This window comes from Thunnus maccoyii, chromosome 11, assembly GCF_910596095.1.
Source record: "Thunnus maccoyii chromosome 11, fThuMac1.1, whole genome shotgun sequence".
Taxonomy (NCBI): domain Eukaryota; kingdom Metazoa; phylum Chordata; class Actinopteri; order Scombriformes; family Scombridae; genus Thunnus; species Thunnus maccoyii.
In genome coordinates, this window is record NC_056543.1 from 21,572,280 (window position 1) to 21,595,123 (window position 22,844).

The 22,844-nt window shown below is 38.0% G+C and overlaps 1 protein-coding gene across 4 annotated transcripts in view; it reads left to right on the forward strand.

Moving 5' to 3' along the window:
- Window positions 1-22,844, forward strand: part of sytl5 (synaptotagmin-like 5) — a 51,501-nt gene that overhangs the window by 25,620 nt on the left and 3,037 nt on the right. For 2 of the 4 annotated variants that reach the window (XM_042426963.1, XM_042426962.1), the window contains 15 exons: window positions 2,757-3,118; window positions 3,212-3,427; window positions 4,646-4,758; window positions 4,894-5,011; window positions 6,551-6,694; window positions 7,376-7,484; window positions 7,596-7,719; window positions 11,593-11,693; window positions 12,334-12,429; window positions 17,753-17,931; window positions 19,311-19,413; window positions 19,516-19,677; window positions 19,786-19,894; window positions 20,835-20,973; window positions 21,063-21,271. In XM_042426963.1, the coding sequence (XP_042282897.1) occupies window positions 3,000-3,118; window positions 3,212-3,427; window positions 4,646-4,758; window positions 4,894-5,011; window positions 6,551-6,694; window positions 7,376-7,484; window positions 7,596-7,719; window positions 11,593-11,693; window positions 12,334-12,429; window positions 17,753-17,931; window positions 19,311-19,413; window positions 19,516-19,677; window positions 19,786-19,894; window positions 20,835-20,973; window positions 21,063-21,271 (2,041 nt within the window). In that variant the 5' untranslated portion in view covers window positions 2,757-2,999. Of the gene's footprint in view, window positions 1-2,401; window positions 2,539-2,756; window positions 3,119-3,211; window positions 3,428-4,645; window positions 4,759-4,893; window positions 5,012-6,550; window positions 6,695-7,375; window positions 7,485-7,595; window positions 7,720-11,592; window positions 11,694-12,333; window positions 12,430-17,752; window positions 17,932-19,310; window positions 19,414-19,515; window positions 19,678-19,785; window positions 19,895-20,834; window positions 20,974-21,062; window positions 21,272-22,844 lie in introns of those variants that run through there. The other 2 variants (XM_042426964.1, XM_042426965.1) reach the window with 2 other exon arrangements.

The following is a 22,844-nucleotide window of genomic DNA, read 5'->3' on the forward strand; positions in this document are numbered from 1 at the left end:
GGACTGCCTTAAAATATTCTCCTCAGAATGATCTGTAATTACTTTGGTTTACGACCAAATATCTACAAAACTAGTGACATTCCCCTCAGACCCAGCTGTACTTTGTGTTAAGTGCTAATTAGCAAATATCAGCATGCTAACATGCTAAAATAAGAGGATGAAAATGATAAACATCAGCTACACACCATCATGTTAGTGCATGTTATTACAGTAGGCTATGCTAATTTAGTTCAAAGCACCACTGTAGTGCCACTAACATGTCCGTAGACTCCACTTGCTCCACTATTCACAGTAAGTTTCAGTCTTCTAAATGTAACGTATCTGTAAATCGTCATTATTTCCTCTATTAAATCCCTACCTCATGTCTTAAAGGTGGAAAATCTCTTCAATGGGTACAATGCAGCTGGAGTTCAGTTTAAAATGCTATAATCACTGATGTCACGATGTGCCTTTGGCTGCAAATGAAGCTGAGATGATGTCTGCCGGTTCATTAGTGCTAATTCATGTAAAGTGAAGGCAAGAGGCGAGAGAAGAAAGAGGATGAAAGAGACGGTAATGAATAAGGACTGAAGGAGGTTGGTGTGGGCTTGTGCAGATCCCTCCACTCCATTCAATTTTGATTTCGCAACTTCATTTACACGTACGCTGACAGAATCTTGTCCTCTCCTCAGTGACTCATATAAGCCTGTATGTATTAGTTTCTAATCTTCTTGGTTGGTTTTATTGACAGCATGGAAAGCTATTTTTTGTGCAAATCAAGTTATTCACAACAGTTTACTTGATCAGGCACCGCAGCTAGATGGTAATCTAGTTTGCGTGTGACTGATTTTCATATTCAGTGTGTGTGTGTATGTTTATTTTCAGCATTCAAAGCACATCATTTGAAAAAAGTCATGGCCACTTAATGTTTTCACAGCGCAGCTTGGAGTGACATTTCCATTGTTTTAAACTGTTGGACCATTTATCTTAATCAAGGCTGCTGTGGCTCAGATGGTGGAGCCATTAATTGTAGGGTTGGTGGTTTGATTGCCAGCTCCTCCCAACCATACTGTATATCACAGTGTGCTCGAGCAAGACACTGAATCTAACAAACTGAGGTTAGTGGCTCTGTGAGGCTGTTCATTGAGCTGCTGACAATGACAACGCTAACATGCTTCTGTTTAGCAGGAAATGTTTACCATGTTCACCATCGTAGTTTAGCATGTTAGTGTCCTAACATCTGCTAATTAGCACTAAAGTAAAGGTTAGGGTTAAAACAAACTATGACAAAACAAACTACAACATTATTCTATGCTCTCTTGATAAATTCAAGCTATTTAGACTAACAGGGTCATATAGCTCCTTATTTATTTCCTTTTACATGCTATGTGTCCCTATTGTAGACAAATCTTGTTTCAGAGATTTTTTCGATTACCTGAGTAGTTTGAGCCCTCTATTTACGTAGAACATTCATTAGTGCATTTTGGACAGTTTTAAGCATTGACTAATTTTTTTACAATTTTTCTTCAATTGAGGTCATATACAATGTGAATGCATGTACATTATAAAGGTTTTTTATTTATATGCATCTTCATTTATTAATCTGGATTGTATAGCTCTTCATATATAGTCTCTTGCTATACGTTTCTGTCTTGGGCATTCAGTTCATATATCCATTACCTTTTAGTTTGTGATACTTGTCATTGTTTTTTCTGATTATTGTAGTCACAATATCTTCATTAGGAGAGGTCCATATTTGGGTGGTTCATTCATAGATGGATTATTATGCAGTTATGTATTCTCTTTGCTAATTGGTGTTTGAACCTCACCTGTTTTTATATAAGTTGCCATTTCTGCTGTTTTGATTATGCTGATGATGGCTTATTGCTGAAACGCGTTCATTTTTGCTTACAATACTTAAGAAGACTATTGATTTGTGAGTGTCAGTGTTCGGTTTGTTTTGATCTGTGACCTGATATAGTGTTCAAGAATTCAAGCTGTGCGCGCTGGTACTTTGACTATAAAGGTTAGGGTTACCCTTAAGTATTGGATGAAAATTTTGACCTGATGGTGCTAAATGAAAAGTTAAGAGATCAACAAATTGATTACAATTCATCCTGAGGGGGACATGAATGCGTGCACCAAATTTTCTTGTAATCCATCGAATAGTTGTTGAGACATTTTACTCAAAATCACAAATACGAACCTCATGATGTTGCTAGATGAAAAAGTTACCTATGTCAGTAAGCTTCATCCTCTGGGATGAACCAAATTTCATGGTAATCCATCCAATAGATGTTGAGATATTTCAGTCTGGCCCAAAGTGGTGGACCAACCGACCAACATTGCTTTATAGAGGACTACTAGTGTTGCTAAAAAGTAAGTCTTTGGATAAAAACATCTGCCAAATGAATGTAATATAGCTGTGTGCATTGGCATGCCAGTGTGCAGATAATTAGTCTTGTGAATTTCAGGGAGACATAGAGTTTTGCTAATAGAAGCTGGGAAATGTGGGTGCTGTGCTCTGAATGTCAAACCTGGAGACTAATTGGGAGGTTGGTAAGTGACTGTGGAGCTGTCAAATGTCTACCAATTACTTGTGTTTCCCCTTGTAATCCTGAAAATCATTGTTTTATTTTAATTAACGTGTTTTAGACTGGCCAAAAGAAAAGCACATTAACTAGGAATTTGACTTCAAACCCATTTGGATGTTTAGAAGTTATTAGTGTCAGCCATATTTTGTTGACTTTCCCTTTTGTCTGTTTGACCTCATCTAGGTTTCCTGAGAGTGGCCATCTCCTGTGAGATTTCTCAAGAAAGAGAAGATAAACACTGGAGGGACGCGGGGAGCTTTTTGGAATCACAAGTTTGGACTATGCACATACTAAAAGAACAACAACCCAAATGTTAACATAACATAACAGAAATGGGAACACATCACAGCATAATGTAGTTCTTTCTGGCTTCCTCCATGCAACATCTTTGCTTGGCTGATTTCGTTGGCCGAGACTGAAGGACCAATGGAGCAGGTCATGGAAGATCTGAACCTCTCCTTCCTGCTGGAACATGAAAGAGAAATGATCCTGAAGGTGCTGCAGAAAGACGAGAAAGTGAGGAAAAGAGAGGAGAAGAGAATACGGTGAGGACTTCAGTGTCAGTCATTATCATTCGAGTCTGTCTGTCTCTCGCTTTTCTCAGTATCCTTTGGTGTACTCCTGTTTCTCTACCACAGGAAGCTGAAGAATGAATTGCTGGAGATCAAACGGAGAGGTTCCCGTCGGCCTCAGCAGTCGGGGGAGCGACAGTGTGCTCGCTGCACTAAGACTTTGGGCCTGATCTTTGACCGTGGAGAGCTCTGTGAGGAGTGTCAGCTGCGTGTCTGCAATGACTGCCGCATTACAACTCCTAAGAGACGTCAGTGGAAGTGTAACGTTTGTGCCAAGATCTCGTAAGTGTAATGCCTGCAGGGACCAGACCAATTTAGTGTTTAAAAGAGGAATGGACTCCAGATGGTTTGGATTAGATGGTTAATGACACCACATCTGTCTCCATTTGTCTGTGAGGGCCTCAGGTGTTTCTGGTTCGCACAAACATCCCCAAAAAAACCCATTTTAAAACATATGGCTGGCGATTATCTATATTTTCTTATTGTCAACAAATCTCATGTGCAATGCCAAACCAGTAATTAATAAGTCCCACTTACAAGCATTGTGTCTGTATCCAAAGCCTGATATATCGCATTCCTCTGTGCTGTGGACCTCCACTGTTGTCCAAAACCTATTGAAACACATCAGTGAGCCACACCGCTGCACTGGGTGAAATGCTCCTCGGCCTGGAAGAGTTTAGTTACGTTAGTTTGTTTAGAAACAGCTCTAAAGTCTAATAACAGCAATCAAGTTTTCAGTCTCTGGAGAGTAGTAGAGAGAGTAGTTAGTGGGCAGACGCCCCTGAGCATGTGCAAGGACATGATTTATGTTTACAGAGCTTTAGTAAGCTTGTTGTGCAACATATCACAACTTCTTGACTTTGTATCACATTGTACATTATTAATAACTTTAGAATAAAGTCACAAGGTTGTGACATGCAGCACAACAACCTAGCAAAGTTCTGTAAACTGAACCACGTTCCCACACATGTGTAGAAGCTTCTGCTGTACAAGGAAGTACTTCAGTGACCCTAATCTCACAGGCCAAGGAAAATGCCATCTAGTGTAGCGGTGTGGCTCATTGATGTGTGTTGAATAGTTTTTGGACAACAACAGAGGTCTACGGTACAGAGGAATACAATATATCAGGCTTTGGATACACACACAATACTTGTAAGTAGTAGTACAGTTCATTGTTAGACATGATATTTGTCAACAATAAGAAAAATATAGAAAAGAAAGAAAATTTTCAGCCATATCCTTTAACACTGTTCATCAGTGTACTTTACACAGAAGTGATGTGAGATATTTCAGCTCTGCTACCATGGAACTATTAGGCATAATATTTCTGGTAAACATCAAGCTTTGGTGTCTGTTCTTCAGAATCAATTAGCCATGACTTTCTCTTACAGTCACTGTGCACATTCAACATTCACACAATAAGAAATCAATGGCAGAAATAGGAGACATGCCAATTCTCTGCCGCCTCCAGTCTGATAGAGTTGTACGATGTGTTTTCAGGGAGCTGAAGGTTGTTACAGGAGAGTGGTTCCTGGAAGAGAGGTCCAAGCGCTTTGAGCAGAGAGTGCTGAGCAGTGACATGGTTAAACAGACAATCATGAGCAGCCCGACAAGTGAGTTTCACCACTAATGACAACTGTAAAGGTGTAATACCATAATGATCACTGTGGAAAGTATGTTTTGAAGGTTAGGTGGTGTAGGATATATGATGGTTTTATTAATGGATTCTTGATGTTTTTGATCACAAGCCTCAGACAAAAAGTCTACAGAGAACTTGTCAGTTGCTTCTGAGCCAGAGAGACCTGACACGCCAAAATCCAGCAGAGGTGTATTACACAATGTTGTGGACGGTATGAGAAAGAAAGGGTAAGTCTACACTTTATGTTCATGTAGACACATACTTATACTGAATGTTAAAGGGTTTACTCAGTGAATTACACAATATGACAATGTGACAAAAGCAGACACTATAAAATCATCTCAAAGCAAATTTGAAAGAAGTCTGCAGTGTGTTCAGAGCACACTGCAGCACAAAGGCAGCAGAGAAGATCAAGAGGATGCTCATTTGATTTTATCAGACCATGAATACATTTTAAAATACATTTGGTAAAGCAACATATCAGTAATTGGATTCTGCATGCTAACACCACTCCTTATCTTGGCTGCAGACAAAGATGAAGTGCAGTGCAGTTCAAATGAACATTTAATATATATGTTATGACTCAACTGTCTTAAAAAATGAATTACTTCAATTTCAAAATCGCAAGCAGCTACAATTATTTTAGCAGACTGGTGGCTGCTGAAGAGTCACTGACTAATACTGACCTATATTTAAGAAAACACTCAAACACAATTTATTCATACACAATACTTTTTAAAATCATTTTTTATTAAATGTGTCTTTTTTGCAGAAAACTTAAAAAATGTGTTCCTGCATGCTGTGTACTGTTTCAAAATGTAAAAACTCTGAATTCTGTAAATTTCGAAATTAATGTGAATGTATATCTGTATCAAAATTCACAAATAACAGTGACAACCAATCATGGGATTCATTTAAAGAAGCCAAATAATTATAGTGGTAAAAGACAAAATAGAGAAATGTCCTTCAATTCATTTTAATGACAGAGGAGTTGCTTTCCAGCCTTTATCAGTGTCACAACTATACAGTTCAGATGCCTCTGAAACAGCAAAAACACAAGTGATTTATTATTTGGATCTGCATTAATATGTGAAGAGATTTCCTAAATTAGCAAGTCTAGTAGATGGTGCTCTCATTATAGTGGCCTAGTTTCAGTCTTCTTCTGTGTTACAATTCTAGATTCAGATTGGTTGTTATGTAAATATCTGACCACCTTGCTAGGTGTGATGGCAGTTACCCCTTAAAGGGGTAAAATTACCTGTGTTTTTACTATTATATAAGAGGCATCTGAACTGCATAGTTGTGATACTGATGAAGGGCTGATTTTGACTTCTTGTATCTTCACTGAGTGCAACCCTCCTCTGTCATCATTAGTCAATAGAATGAAAGAAGGAAAACACACCAATGTTTCTGAGATGGTGAAAAACTCTACATGTAAGGAAGCCTTTTCAAAAATCCTTGATCTCCACCAAAAACAACAAAAAAAATCACTTGGCCAAATGCCTAAATGTTCACCAAATTTCACTGAAATCTATCAAGAGGTTTTTGAGATATTCTGCTAACTAAGAAAAAAGAAAGAATTGCTGTATAATTATGTACCATAGTTGTTCATACCTGACAAGAGTATATTTCCTCTGTATTTTAACTGTAGAGCTGAGTCACTGAGGTCATCCTGATAAAGCAGAGGGAGCAGAGAGAGACAGCGTAATGGCTCTATAATAATGACTCTAATGTCTCTGTGTATGTGTGTGTTTGTGTGTGTGCAGAAGGATGAAGCTGGATAAAAAAGGCATCAGGCCCAACTTGAAGCCAGAGAACGGAGTCGACAACATCAGTGTCAAATCTGTCCCAGATGTTGAAGCTCAGAGTGTACGAAGTGGTCCCTCTGCTCCGAGTCCACGTTCAAACAGGTGTCCATCTAAGCTCCCAATAAACAGAGTGAAACGCGAACCCTGTGATCAATGTTCATACAACAACAATATTTCAAATAATTTTCATTATCTAAACAGTTACACCATGCAGTACAAGAATGGAATATGCAAAAACAACTCTTCCTCAATGGCTCAATATATCTCCTTAAAATTTTACATTAACACAGTAAAAATGTTTTTAGATCCCCATTTGACGAAACATAATATATCGGGTTTGGACAACAACAGATATTGCCTCAAAATTCATTCTTTCAGCGCTGGTGCAAGGTTTGTATCAGTCTCTACAGTATGAAACATGTGAATGGAGACATTGCTTATAAGTGGGTTATATCTCTATGAAAAATGAACACTTGAGGCATCAAGGCTGTAACTGCGGTTTCAAAAGAATTTAAGCGATTAAAAAAGAAACACATTTAAAGATGAATCAAGTGGGATGGCAATGACATTTATTAAGAGCTCAGTCACATAAAAAAAGCATCTATTTGAGTGATATTTTTTAATAGAGTGAGTGAAGAATCTGAATCTTACTTATGCCTTAGGCAGGTAGCTTCCCTCGAGTGTTACATGACGATGAAAGACTTGAATTGATGTCATTTTATGTTGAAGGGAATGTCGCAGGTGTTAAATTCTTGTTGTTGATGTTATACTTGTGGTTTTCAGTGGTGGTGCGGTGGCTTTGGAGTCCTCAGGGATGCCGACTGTACCCAATAACATGCGTTCACAAACTCTGGACAGATCCTCCACTCCCAGCGACAACCGGAGGGTCAGGGTCAGCAACTGATGCGCAAACACACACATGTAGAATTACACAAAGCAAAACTGTCTGAATTAAATTGTTATTTTTACAGCTTGGGTGTATGTCTTTTGTGTTTGCTCACAGCCTGACGGAGCAGAGAGTGTTGCCAGTTTACACTCCAGCGACAGTGAGAAGAAAGCTGCCAGCAATCACAGGAAGAATTCTGGCGCTCCGACCATTTCTGTTTCCAGGGCTTCGGTCTCTTCAGGTTTGTCCGTTAAACCCCACACCTCCTGTTTCAAATACTTTTTTTTGGTTTTTGCACCACATGCCAAGAAACATGACTGATCCTGAACGCCTGCTTTTGTCTCACAGTTTCACAGCTCACATACAATCATTTTGATAACTGAGTCACAGTTTCATGTTTTAGAGGCAGCAGTATCATATCAGGGTGATGTTTAACAATGATTGTCTAACCAGGACTATTAAGTATCAAGTACAGGACAAAATTACTCCTTTTGTCAGTAGCAAATATCACATCTGCACAAATTACACTATTACACAGGCCCGTCACTTTCTGTTGCACTTTTATGTGTTGAACTCCCCTCTTTTTTTAAGTATAATCTCCCCCACTTTGTCTCTCTCAGCGTCAGACCCTTTATCTCCACTTGTAACAGCTGCTAAGAAGTGTGTCAAGATTTTAAATTGGCTCCTATTAGTGCCATTAGCTGGAAAATTGCTGCTGGGGTTTAACGGGGGATCTGCTCACACCCACACATGTGTAAGGCCATATATTCAGTAATATATATACTTTTTATTAAAGTGTATATAAGAGGAAATCATATTGTTTTATGACATTATATTTCTTGTTAGGATAGATTTTAAGATCCTATAGTTGTCTAAAGTTTTATTCATAAACTTTTGCCTGACTGCGGTAGATTATGTTTGTTACGTTTGTCTCAGGAGGAGTCCTCAGATCCTCAGACATTCTGCTGCTCGCTGTTTCAAAATCTCAGACAAAGACTTGTTGTAAAGCTGTATTCTGCAGTTTTAGACCCAGATTCTAAAACAGTTTCCCTCTGAAGACAGCAGCATCAATGTAGGCTTTTAAGTGCCTCCTGAAAGCACATTATTTACACTTCTGAGTTTCAAGTTTCAACTTCCCTCATTATCTTTTATTCCTATATGTTGTGTTTTTTTCATACTTTTGAAAGAATTCTTCAATATTTTGGGAAGTATGTTTATAATTAACATTGTTTGTGAGAGTTAGACGAGAATAGAGCCACCATGGAGGTGATTTACTGTGACCTTTGTTTAGGAGAGTGGAAGCAGCTACGCTAGCGCTCTTCAAGAAAGTAGGGGCACACCTCCCAGCTTCATAATAAACATTTAATTTGTTTTATGCATATGATTTCTTTTTAAAATCCATTTTAAGACCAAAAAACACTAGAGTATAAGTGTAAAGAGTGTGTTTATCTGCTCGAAGGTAAACTGCAATTGTTAGCATGTCTGGCTAACTAGCTTACTACAGTAGTAATTAAGCATTACTTCCAAGCTAAGTAGTACAATGTTAACTAACCACATTAGTTTTGGGGTTTAAGTGTTTTTAATAATGTTTAAAAAAAAAGCCTGTTCATGTTCTGCTCTAAGTCCACGATACAAACAAGTATGTAAGCTAAGCAACTAAACAGATAACAGTTTGAATTTCCTTTTCAAGAGAATATAATCTATGATGTAGATTAGATATTAAGTTTGCAGTCAACAACCAACACAACAACCCAGCTCCAATTTCAAAACATGCTGCAAAGTCTCTCTCTTTCACAGACACACTGCACAAAATATAGCCTACGTGCAAGCCACATCTAAGGTTTCTCTGTCTCTCCATCTCTCTCTCTCACAAACACACACACACACACACACACACACACACACACACACACACACACACACTGCACTGTGTGCGTCATTAGAATATAATTTGAAATAGACTACGTACTCTTACCAAATAATTTCAGACAGACCCAAAAGCCACTCAACATCTTGTGTAATAATCATGAAAGCCAAGGCTGGCATCATTCTTTATTCTTTGTTTGAATCCCCATTAGCTTTTATTACCATTGTTGCTAATCTTCCTGTGGTCCACACAAATTTATACAAACACTGACAGCATACAGACATACAAACAGACATACAAACATCAACTTGCACCCCATCAGTCTACACAAAAATTACATAATTAAAAGTCAAAGTGATCAAAATCTATATAACTTAGTGCATGTACAGAGGTTATCAGACGAACTTATTAGTTGAAATCCCAAATAAAACATCATAGCAGGTGGCATCATTCTTGTTGTGTGGTCTCTCTCTTTAGTTTCTGTTTGAATGATATTTTTAATAGGTATTTGCTTCTGATTTGTTTAATGTGTGTAGGTAATGAGTTCCACTGGCTGGAGGCTCTATAAATGACTAAGTTTTTAAGTTGATTTGTTTTCGACTTTAGAACATCAAGATGATCCATGCTGACCTGTCTAGTTTTATGATTGTATTTTAGACCTGTCTGTACAAGTTGTTCTGTGAAGAACTCCAGTTTTCCATCTACGGTTGCATTTCGGACAAAAATGAAAGGACTGGATTTTAATTTAGCCTTAATGGTCAGCCATGACAGACTGCGGTGCATCTTTGTGACATTAGTTTTAAAAGAGCAGTGAAGAGCTAGTCTTGCGGCCCTATTTTGTGCAAGCAGGAGTATTTCGATATCTTGATATCTTTGATATCTTTTTTTGCTGCGCAGGACCACACAACCATACAGTGCCCTAGGTGTGAAAGAAGTGCTTGTGTCACCTGTCTGTCCTGTAAATCTCAGCTGTTTGACAATGATTTGCCTTGTTCCTGAAACTGCCCCACTCTGTGGGCACATTCAGTTTCCATTCTTCCAACATCCAAATTAGCTCAATGCTAAGAAAATAATGTTGAATTTCATTGAAAACTATCCTCCTCGGTTTTTCTTCAGAATGGATCTAACTTTCTTTTCTGATGTCTCCCAAGTCTCCCCTTTCTCATCTGTTATTCCGTCCACGATGATGTTGCTCCTTCTTTATTGATTCTCTATTAAGTCCAGCTTTGAGATCACTTCATCAAGTTCTGTTCTTGATTTGTCAATTTCATTTTCGATTTCTTTCATTCTTTTTATCTGCCCACAGCTCATTGACAAAGCCCTTGGTAAATTGATATCTGGATTTCACATCTTGGAAAGTCTTTAATTACTTCATTCAGTTCTCCTGCTGCTGTAGAATCAGCTGCATTTAAAAGTTTATCTGAAGCTAATATGAAGCTTCAACTGTCCAAATTAGTCAAATCAAGTAGAAATCCTTCAATGTTACAGTATTTTTATTACTTTACTTCCACTGCAGCTCAACAGGGAAACACTGTCCGAGGAAACAGAAGGAGGTAATTTGATGCTAAAAAGACTGTAAATGTGGCAGATATCTACTGATATGACTAACTCAGACTGCTGAAGCCTCATATAAGCTTTAGATCAACTTTTAAATGCATTTTTACATAAAATGACTGTGTGGACACACTGTGAATTTTTGCCCCTATCACTTACATTGGAAGCACATTTGAAGGGGATCTTTTAACAGCCAGTATGAACAGGAAGAATGATTATAGCGAGGAAAAACTCTTTCAGTGTTCATATGGGCACCTGACTGTTGTTTTGAGTAAGACTTGAAAATTTTTGATGCAAAGACATGAGAGTTGGTATCTTGTCTAACTCTTGGCAAGAAAGTAATGAAATATATTTTAAAAAGTGTTGAACTATTCCTTTAAATGATCAGCCCTTTCTAATTGTTCTCAGTTTTCTCTTAATGTAAATTGCTTTGAGTTGCATTTCTAGCACATTATTATTAATACTATCATAATTATGGGCAGTACCTTTCCACATGTTCATGATGTTCACATTTGTCTAAGCAGAAAACATGGTGGTAATCATTAGTATCTGCCCTCTATGTGCACTGCGTGCTTCTGTTTCTCACTGCCTGCCTTCTGGTTCCTCAATCTTCAGACAGCATCTTTGAAACTGCTTTCTTTTTTTTTTTGTCTTACTCCCCCTCTGCATTCCTCATCTCCCTGCCTGCACCAGATCACAGTCGCTCAGAGATGGACCTGTCAGCTCCTGGTTCTGAACCCAGTGACGACGCCTTCAGTCTCAGAAGCCGTTCAGTCCCCGGGCTTAATGAAACAGTAAGCAGCATCAATCCACGATCACACATTTGATTTCTGCAACAACCTCCCCACAGACCACAATCACAGCAAAGGCCTTGAGACCCTTTGATTTTTCAGTTGATGTCCCTTTTAAATCTACACATCTACTATACTATGAATCCATATCTGGCTCGAAATCTGTGGGCGAATGAAATCAGCGTGATGCATCAGATGTGGGGCTGAATGTTAATTTCATCTCAGAGCTCACTTCAAAGAGCATGACGAGCATCTAAATGGCTGTAGGCTGAAAACAGGTGGAGGATCTGACAGTCAGTATAGCACTGCTTTGTCTGTGTTCATTTGCATTCAAAGTGTCCGATAGACACACTGGCACATACTCAGACACGCACAAAAACAGACAATTTAAAAACAAACATACTCATCCATTCATACTCACAAGTTTACTGTAAACCCAGTGACATTGTGATTATTTTGCATGAAAAATGAGTAAACAAATTACCACACTCTGTCCTCATTTGTCTCATTGAGTTTAAGGAAGCTGGCTGCATCCACCCACACAGAGCTGCTCCGTCGAAAACTGTGCAAGTACAAAGATGCGTTGGCCAGCTTCCCAGATGCCATCTCCCCTTTGATTAAATCTGAATGTTGTCCTTCATAGGAGTTTTCTGATGAGGACGCGGAGGAAGACATTGATGCCCTGATGTCAGCCCACAGCCAGACTCCCGGCCGACGTCTCAGCGTTGCAGTGTCAACGGTAACACCCATGTTTAAGCTAGTACAAACACAAAATTATCAGAAACAGATTCTAGGAAGTCCCGTATGCTCATATACAGTACAAACACATACACGCACACTCTGTACACACACACATACTCACCATCACCTGATGGGTGAGTCAGGTGTCTCTGTTCTAGTGTTGACAGTGTAAATATAATGTGAGCTTTCAGGCCGGCTTGTGTCACGCATACACGCTTCTGAGGGCTGCTGCATTTACATAAACTAACTTGTCTTGTAGTATGATAATGTAAAAAGTGTTGCAGAAACATGTTGCAATGTAGGTCAATGGAGTATATGTTCTGTGTTCTGTGTAAGTTTGTAGAAAATTCATTGTACGTAGTTTTTTAAAGGTTTTGTAGTTTTTATCACAATATAGAGTCGAGTCACCCACATTACCAAAACACATATTTTCTCATTTACCTTTATTGGTGTGTAGTTATGTAGATGGTTTGGTTTTTTGTGCTGGGTTTGAGATATTTGTCTGTCAGATTTCTGCCTTCACCCAAAAACAATTACATTTCTTTCGTGATGCTCACGGGAATGAAAAATTACATTTAAAGTGGGACTAATTATATTTTTATATTAGCATTGAATCAAAAGAAGGAAGTGTAATATGAAAGCTGTGGCTCGTAGTGACAAACCCACAGAGAAATATCACCTGAATCTGCATTTCCTCTCGGCATTACAGAGTGTTTGAAGCATATTCCAGCTCATTGTTTGGGTTTTGAACTGCACTGTTTTGGTTCACTCTCACCGCTCTCATCTGCGTGATTTTTTGGCTACATTTGGAAGCGTTTGTTATAACACCACAATGCTACGCATTCAAAATCATTTGGTTAAAATTTTACCCAGTGTGGGTCAACATGGCACTCATACAACATTGGGTGAACTTAACAAACCTGAGCTAAAAACTTTCACAAATGTATTGTTTCTTGTACAAAACAATGTGCAAATTACATTCAAAAGATATACAAGTTATTAACAATCAATAACAAACTGTGACATGTAACTTTAAAAAGAGTAGAGTGGATTATAAACTTTAGTCTAATAACTGGGTCAAAACAAGCTGTTGTCTTGAGTGGCTTCCAGGGTAACATTACTGTGTCGGTGCTATATTGACCCAAACTGGGTAAAATTTTAACCCGGTGATTTTTAGTGTGTATCTGCCCTGCACCGACAGTTAGCGACTAGCTGGTGAACATAGTGGAGCATTTAGAAGCTAAAGAGCCAAATATGAGCTAGAATGAGTGAAAATTGGACTTAAATTTGTCAGATGGGCACAAACATGATGCTAATGTTGCTCTGGTTATGTAAATATACAATGTTGTTGTCATATCAACTTTAAAATATCACTGTTGTGTTTTGAGCTTGTTCTGCTACCCCCGAGTAGCAAAACAGAAGAAATAGTTCCCGTCTAAACTGTTGATGGCCCAGAGTAACAGGGACGAATTCTGGAGACAGATGTGGCTGTTGATTTTATAAAATGTAATATTCAGTAACATTTTTTGCACGGCTAAATGCTACATATACTCGGGATAAGTGAGAAAATATGCGCTCACATTTTTACACGTGACACAAATGCAGGACTTGAGCACAGTTAACTTGGTCACACATCTTACTTCCTACTGGACACCTTCACAACCAACAAGAAAGTGCAAGAAAGTGCTCAGTCTGGCAGAAAATACAGGTCTTCAAACAGTGTAAATAATTGGCTTATTTCATGACTCATACCGTGTTCATTGTTCCAGCTATTTGTGTGTGTGTGTGTGTGTGAAATTTGAGAACTCCATAGTTAAACAGGCGAGACAGACGTCGTGCCTGTCTGACATTTATCATGTCATCTCATAAATGACTAACAACCGTCATTGAGCTGCTGTTGGCTGTATGAATGGAAGTGGAAGTAGGCGATGAGTGACATTATGCAGATAGCAGTGTCTGATAATGAATAATTTGCTCTGCCCACTGTTACATGATTCAGTTCGTGGAGGGCTTTGGGGCGGATATAATGAAAGCATAACTGACGTAGTGTTGGTGCCATTTATTTAATAGTGCAGTTTCTATTACTTGTTCACTGTTTTACAACCTTTACTGTTTACCCACACTAGTGGTGTGGCTGTAGGGAAGGCAATGAAATGTCTTGACAACTATTGGATGGATTTCTATGAAATTGGTAGACACATTCATGTCCCCCTCAGGATGAAATGTAATCACTTTGATGATCCCCTGACTTTTCATCTAGCGCCATCATCAGGTCAAAGTTTTCATTTGTATTTTGATTTATGACTAAATACCTGCAAAACTAAACATAAGCTGTACTTTGTATTTAGTGCTAGATAGCAAAAGTCATCATGCTGACACACCAAAATAAGATGGTGAACATAAATTAGCAGCAACACTTTAAGTCCCCTTTTTAGCATTTATAAACACTATATAAACATTTGATAAATGGTTTATAAGTCACTATAATGTATTTATAAGCACATATAAGAACACATTTGAAGTGTTTGTCACTACACAGTATTTGTCAACAACTCTCATATGAAGATATTTTATATTATTACCACTGTATTTTAGTGTATTGTTGTTCATTATCTGGTTATATACCTGTGTCCACTTATGGACGTCCACAGTAGGATTTATACGATAGTTGTAGAAAAATACATTAATAAACACTTATATCTGCTTACAACTACATTATAGTCTTTTATAAAGCATTTATTAACTGTTTGTATACTGCTTATAAATGCTAAATAGGGGCACTTTAAGTGTTCCTATAGTAGAGTGCAACAAATATCTATTCTTAAGTGACAGGATAAAAGTTGTTTCTTTTGAGTTGAATTTGGAAACGAATTAGAAAAATATGAGAATAAATTATAATTTGATACACATAATATTCTTTCCCCATCCTGGCTGTTGAAACATATGCGTGTGTGTGTCCAGTGAGCTTCATGTTGATTTCACAGCCGATTCCAGATGAGTTATAATCTCTGTGGTTTCAGCTGATAATCACCATGGTAACCGTGTGTAATGTGGTTCCTGGCTGTGCTGCTGGAGACGGGGTTTCTGCAGCTCCTCCTCGGTGACTGTGGGTCTGTGCTTGGGGGTCTGTCTCTACCACTAACACATCAAGCGGCTCAGTTCTCTCTACTTCCCTTGTTTCATCTCTATCCTTCCCCTGTTTATCTCCGTATCTCTGAAATGAATCGGCTGCTAGTCTTCCACTCCTGGCTCAGAGCGAAGGTGGGGCTACCTCAATGTCCCCGACTCGGATGCTGAGACTGTAAGTCTCCCCTTCCGCATTTGTGCATGCAGTTATTGCATGTATTCATTATTCACCGTTACATTATAGAACAATAAACATGCAGCAGCAGCATCAAAGCACAAATATTACATACAATATTAATAATATATACTGATAAATAATTAATAAACCAGTTTTTGTAGCATCATATTTAGCATGTTGTGTTGTGAGCGTGTGTATTTGTGCAGATACATGCCATATCAAACTACCAGCTACATCTATTTCTGTTAAGTCTAAGCTCCTCACATTAAACTAGTCATTTATCACACCGGCTCCCTGCAGGAAATAAATGAGGAAGACTTCACAGTAGAAGAGGCACAGTGTGGTTCAGTGCTGGCTTTGTGACTTTAGCGCTCTCTGGACAGCAATATTATTATCAGTGGATTATACCAGTTATATCCTGTCCAGGGCTACGACAGATATGTTCGTCTGTCTCCAGTGACATTTTCCAGACACAATTATCTGCTGTGGTTGTAATGGTTTTGAGTCTTTTGTTCATTAAATAGGTTTTGCAGGTGCACAATATGAGGTAGTACAATGTAGTCACAGAGCTGTCTAGTTTGTGGTGTAGGAAGTTTTGACAATCTGTGAAACACAGGAGGTACTCGGACAGATATATGCGACTTATTGGGTGTTACTGGTAATGATGGAGCCAGAATAATTTATGTGTTGTCCACAAGACAAGCAGTTATCTCTCTTCTGACAAACACCACAATTAAAAGTTTTTCACTTTATTTTGCTCATTTTGTATTTTGGGTTTCTGTTAATTTCCTCTTTCGTCTTATGATTATACACTTATTCATCACATTCGTCTTATCTAAGCCGCTTATTATTTGACAGAAATTTCAAATAATATGTTTTGGGTGTATTTAGAGGTGAAACCATCAGGTGATTAATTTATTAGTCGTTTTAACAGAAACAGAAAACAGAAAAAATAATCTGAAACTATTTTGATAATCGATTAAGTCATTTTTAAAACAAACATGCCAGAAATGATGTAGTTTCAGCTTCTCAGTGGTGAGAATTTTCAGTGTTTCTTTGTTTTATGTGATTGTAAATTTAATGAGTTTTGGGTTTTGGATTGTTGGTCAGAAAAAACAAACAATTTTAAGACTCAATTTTCTAACATTTCATAGACTAAATGATTCATCAAGAAAATAATTGGCCGGTTGATCAGTAGTTGAAATAATTATTAGCTGCAGCCTTGCAATTTTTAGTCTTCAATACAAGCAAGACATCAACAACTGAAATCTGATGAGTAAATACAGATAATTTCCTCCAGTGGCTTCTCTCCGCCTCACACAAACACAAAAACAAACGAGGGGTCGACTAAAATACATCAAAGTGGTCTCCTTAGAGAGGAAAATAAAAGAAAAAAACATACAATATGGAAACAAACTATAAGAATATAAATCCCACATAGAACTCAATGTCATCAGTGTGCCTCACATTTAGACTTATGCATTTATAAAAGAAAATGCATAATGCACCATTAGAAACATCACATCCTTTCAAATGCCTTTCTTAACTCATCACACTTTCCTGAAAAGGAGGCACAGAAACACAGATAATACTTTTGTTTAGGAACAGAATAGAAAATTTTCATGCAGAATTGTTGGATTTCAGTCCACATTGCAAATGTTAAACTCAGTGACCTTTATTCATCAAAGGAAGCTTCACTTCCCTTTCAGGAATGCCCTTTTCACACTAGAATACCCTCATCTCCCTTATATTTCCAGCAGACCACTGAATCTTTTAATTCAGTATATAGTCTATATAATATATATACTATGATCTATATAGTCCATGTAACCTTCTGTGTAAAACTTGAATTTAAAGTGTATTGCTGCAGATTTTATTCCATTCATGTTCATCAAGTGATTTCACATCATACCTCATGTGTTGCTGTTTTCTTTTCTTACCTCTTCAGCTCTTTTCTTGCTTTGACCTCTTCACCGACCATTATCTACCGCTCCATCTCTTTTCTTTGCCCTAACAGAGTAGCATAAACAGCATGATGAGCATGTACAGTGAGACTGGTGACTATGGCAACGCCAGGGTGAGTGGTGAGATCCTGCTGAAAATCAGCTACAGCTACAAAACAGGCGCTCTCAATGTCCTGGTGAAAGAGTGTCACAACCTGGCAACAGGAGATGAGAGGAGGCAACGCACAGATGCGTAAGAGCGCACGCACACACATACACACACACACACACACACATGCGCACAAACACACAAAACAAACATACCAGGATAACAAGTACCTGCAGCTTGTCCAATATACAGTGTTATTAGGGCTGATATTAACGGCTATATTTGCTCATCACAGATTTTTCATTATTGGCATGTTAGCAAATGCAAAAACAAAATACAGTGCAGTAAATGACAGCAATAAAAGTGTTATGGGCTTCTTTTTTTATGTATAAATGACCATTATTCATATGAAAGAAGTTCTCAGAGGGGAAATACTCAATGTTCGCTGTCTTACCTTTTACTGTAAATGAGAAATTTTATATCAATTTCTTCTCTGTGTGTTCAGTAGTGACATTGGTCAAGGGCATTTAGCCTAGCAGCTAGCCTTGAAAAAAAGAAGGAAAAAAAACACCATCCAACAACAAAATTGCCTTATTTATCGTGTATCTTTGTAATCAAAGCCGGTAACTTCACAATGAGGTCAAGACTTTGAAGTTGCATACAGGCATTGTACCCTGAAGTGTCGGGACAGTACGACGCTCTAATACAAAACCCTTTATATAGGGTTTATAAATTGTAACAAATGTCTTTGATAATGCTTTATAGATCAGTTATAAGCCAACAATAAGAACACATTTTATTTGGCCATCAAGTTTGCAGTTCTAAATGTTATTGAAGTTAAATTAAATGACACTTTTTTTCTGCACCTAATAAGCCAACAGGAAAAGTTAGTAGGTCATCTGCAAATCAAGAAATAATAAAAGGGCTTCAGTCTATCAAGTATGCATATGTCAATAAACTGATAATATATGAATAGATAAGATAGCCATAATAATAGCCAGTCAAGATATTGATACTGTATTACTATATTACAACACAGTTACCTCTGTATTAAACACACAGAGATTAAATTGTTATCAACCTTTTCATCTAACTCTTAGTAAGAGAGCAAACATATTTCACAATATATTTTCCTTTAATCCAAGTTTAATATACAGGAGTTTTGTTTTTTTTAAATAAGTATTTATAATGGTTCATTTTCCAGTTTTCTGTTATATATTTACTGTTGTATTAATTGTCACTGTCATCTTTAATAATAACATTGATTGGTCAGCTGTCATATCTTAATCTTCCTATCAGTGCTTTAATAACTACATTGGGAGGATTCTTGATTTTAAAAAATGCTGTAAATGCTATGTGTTTATGTTAAAAAAAAAAAGAAGTATCATTCAGTATCGGCTGGGCAGGCATCAACTGTAATAAAGTAGGTGTTGCTAATCGATCACGTTGTAGGTATGAACAAGGACAAATGTTCATCTCCTCCTATGGAGCTTGAGTGAGTCACTGTGTCTGTTTCATGGCAGTTATGTGAAGACTTACCTGCTCCCAGATACATCACGGCAGAGCAAGAGGAAGACGAGCATGAAGGCCAACACCATTAACCCTGTTTTCAATGAGAATCTGAGGGTCAGTGGCTGAAAATCCCAATGAACACAATTACTCTGTGTACTACACACGTCAATTGAAATCTTTGTCATTGAGTTATGTTTTTTTTCCTGTGTGGTGTAGTACGTGATCAGCCACTCGCAGCTGGAGACACGAACACTGCAAGTCTCTGTGTGGCACCACGATCGATTTGGACACAACAGCTTCCTGGGAGAAGTGGAGCTGACCTTTGACTCCTGGGAGTTTGATTCCCAAATAGAGGAGTGGTACGCTCTGCAGCCCAAGGTAGGAACTAGTGCTCCAGCATGTGCACACGTTGTTGTCTTTTTTTATATCATACAAACACACACAAAGACAAAGTGTTTGAGAGGTTTGTGGATGTCGTTTATGTAGTTGGAGAGCAGTATCGACTCCACAATGCAGTACAAAGGAGAACTGACCGTCGTGTTGAAGTATATACCTGCAGAGAAGAACCTCACGCTGCCGCTGGACCAAGTACAAGGTACATTCATAACTGTGATGACTATTGTACTATTTATTATATGGTATATAATGTTCTACCTCACATTGTGTTAAACTGTGTCTGGACTTTTAAGAGATTAAACAAATGCTCTGATAATTACCGTAAATTTATAATATCTAAATTTTGAAAGACAGACAAAGTTAGGTGGTAGTTTTCTCTTATGTAGCTTTAAAGTTATTCAAAAATCTTTTTCCACGCTGTGTATCAGCTTGTTTCAGCTCTTAATGTTGGCTGTATGACATATACATTTGATTAAAATATTCAAATCCAAGACTCCATGTTGGAAATATTCTACAAACATTTTCCCCTAATTCATTCTGTAATGTGAAGTATATTTTGAGACTTTTGTATCTCACTCAAATATAAAATAGTTTAAACACTGTTGAGCTGCACATGGTATGTTTATAATGACTGTCCCGCAAGCAGGCCACAAGTTAGCTTCTCTCATCTGACCTGAAGAAAGTCGTTTATGTGCTAGTATCTTCCAGACATGACTACTGAAACTTATGTTAGAATTTTCCAGATCTGTATCTCCCACTAATGCTGCTAAACCATCATCCAGTTGTAAAAAAAAAAAAATAGACCAAATAGTTCCAATTACTGAGTCCATACTCTTCAAAGTTCAAAATATTACTACTTGTGTTTAAAGAGCTCATAAATCCAAAAGAGTTTGCTGTATGCAGCTTCTTCTTTCTTTGTTAAAAAAGCTCATTATCATAAGTATGTGTCCCAACTCATGCTTGTCTCTGTACAAACAATACATGGTGCCTGTGTGTCTTTGTGCATGCGTTTTTTCACGCGCGTGTTAAAGTTTCACGACAGACTTGTTTGTTTTTTTAAGTGTCACATAAATAAACCTGAACCTGTGAATTGAAGATTGTTTATTCTTTCACTCTGTCTGCTTCCCTTACTCCCTCAGTGAAGAAAGGCTTCCTGAAAGGCAAGAAGACGAGCAGCTTCACGCTTCCTAAAGGGGGCATGGTTGAGCTGTTAGTCAAAGGAGCCAAAAACTTAACTGCTGTCAAGTCTGGAGGAACCTCTGACCCTTTTGTTAAAGGGTGAGTGAGAAGCTCCTTTGTTTGGTATGTGATGTGATTTACTGAAACAGCCTGAGCATTGCTCAGTAAATTTGTGTTCCCCTGCCCAGATACCTGCTCCCTGACAGCAACAAGTCAACCAAGCACAAGACAGCAGTGGAGCGACGCACAGTGAACCCACAGTGGAACCACACCTTCACGTACTGTGGCCTGCAGCCAGGAGACCTCAACAACGTCTGCCTGGAGCTCACTGTGTGGGACAAGGAGGCTCTGGCCAGCAATGTCTTCCTGGGAGGAGTCAGGCTGGGAGCTGGAACAGGTGTGTGTGAGATTGCTTGCTGGGAAAGAAAAGTACCTGGGTAGACTTTGTTACTGTTAGACAAGACATCTCCACGTTTTTTTTTTCTTTTATAAGGTTAAAATACAAAATTTCAAATACAATGGTAAAACCTTTGAAATGTTTTACAGTTGTATATCGGCTAAAGAGCTTTACTCAGTCTTTGAGGAGGCAAATATACTTTACATCTACAGGAATAAGTTGTGTTTTAACTCCCATTAAAAGCTTTTGTAAGTTTGAAGAAAAATGGCTTGAAAATACTGTGTCAAAATTAAGGACATATATGCATTTTTTTTTAAAATATAGGCCTGACTAATATGTTACATCTTATCTAGAAACCAAAGATCTTTACAATAGTTGTACAGTTGAAAGCTGGTATTCTTCCTCTGGTTACTGAGGTTGGCAAATTCAGAGGGAAACAGATTACGTGAGCTGTGTGATTTGGGAAAAGTGAGTCCCATTTTCTTTTGTATTGGACACAGAAATATTGTGGTGTACAAATAATCAAAAATAGGAGCAGTTGTTCAGTTTTGATGTGTTTAAAGGAATAGTTTGACATTTTAAGAAACGTATTCACTTCCTTGCTGAGAGTTAGATGAAGATACCACTTCCATGTCCATACATAAATATAACAGAGCATCCTGTTAGCTTAGAAACAGGGGGAAACAGCTAGCCTGGTTCTATCCAAAGCTAACAAAATCAGCATACCAGCACCTCTAAAGATCACTAATTCACATGTTATATCTTTTTTATTTAATCTGTACAAAAACAGAGGTTTGCAGTTTTTACTTTGGTTATGTGCCGTACTATCTCTTGGCTAAGCACAGTCATTTCCTGGAGTCTTGTTGTCACCGTGTGTTTGCCAGAAAATAAGCAGAGACTCCAAGAATGCACAGAAATCGTCCAGCACATAATGCCCATTAAATCCACAACTTGTCATTTGTATATTTCAGTTTTTGTAGTGACTATACCCCTGTCTTCAGTCTTTGTGCTAAGCTAAGCTAATAGGCCGTAGCGATTAGCCTTTACCATACACAGAGGAGAGTAGTATTGATCTCCCCATGTAACACTCTGCAAGACAGTCAATAAGCATATTTCCCAAAATGCCAAGCTATTCCTTTTAGTTTGCTAACTTTGTCTTAAGGGATTTGGTGATTTTCTTTTATTGTTATCAACAAATCTCATGTGCAGAGCCAAACCAACAATGAACTGATCTACTTACAAAAATGACCGTAGACCTCTGTTGTTGTCCAAAGACTATTAAAAACGCGTCAATGAGTCACACTGCTACACAAAAGCTACCGTAGTTTGTTTAGAAATGACTCCAAAAAGTAACATCAGTGATTACGTTTTCAGTTTCAGGAGAGTAGTTCTGTGTAAGACAGACACCACTGCACATACACAGGAACACGTTACCCTGTGTAGCAGTGGGAGTCATTGACATGTTCTTAATAGTTTTCGGACAACAATGGAGGTCTGCGGTACAGAGGAATATGATATATCAGGCCTTAGATACTCATCAAACACTTGTAAGTAGGATGTGTTCATTGTTTGT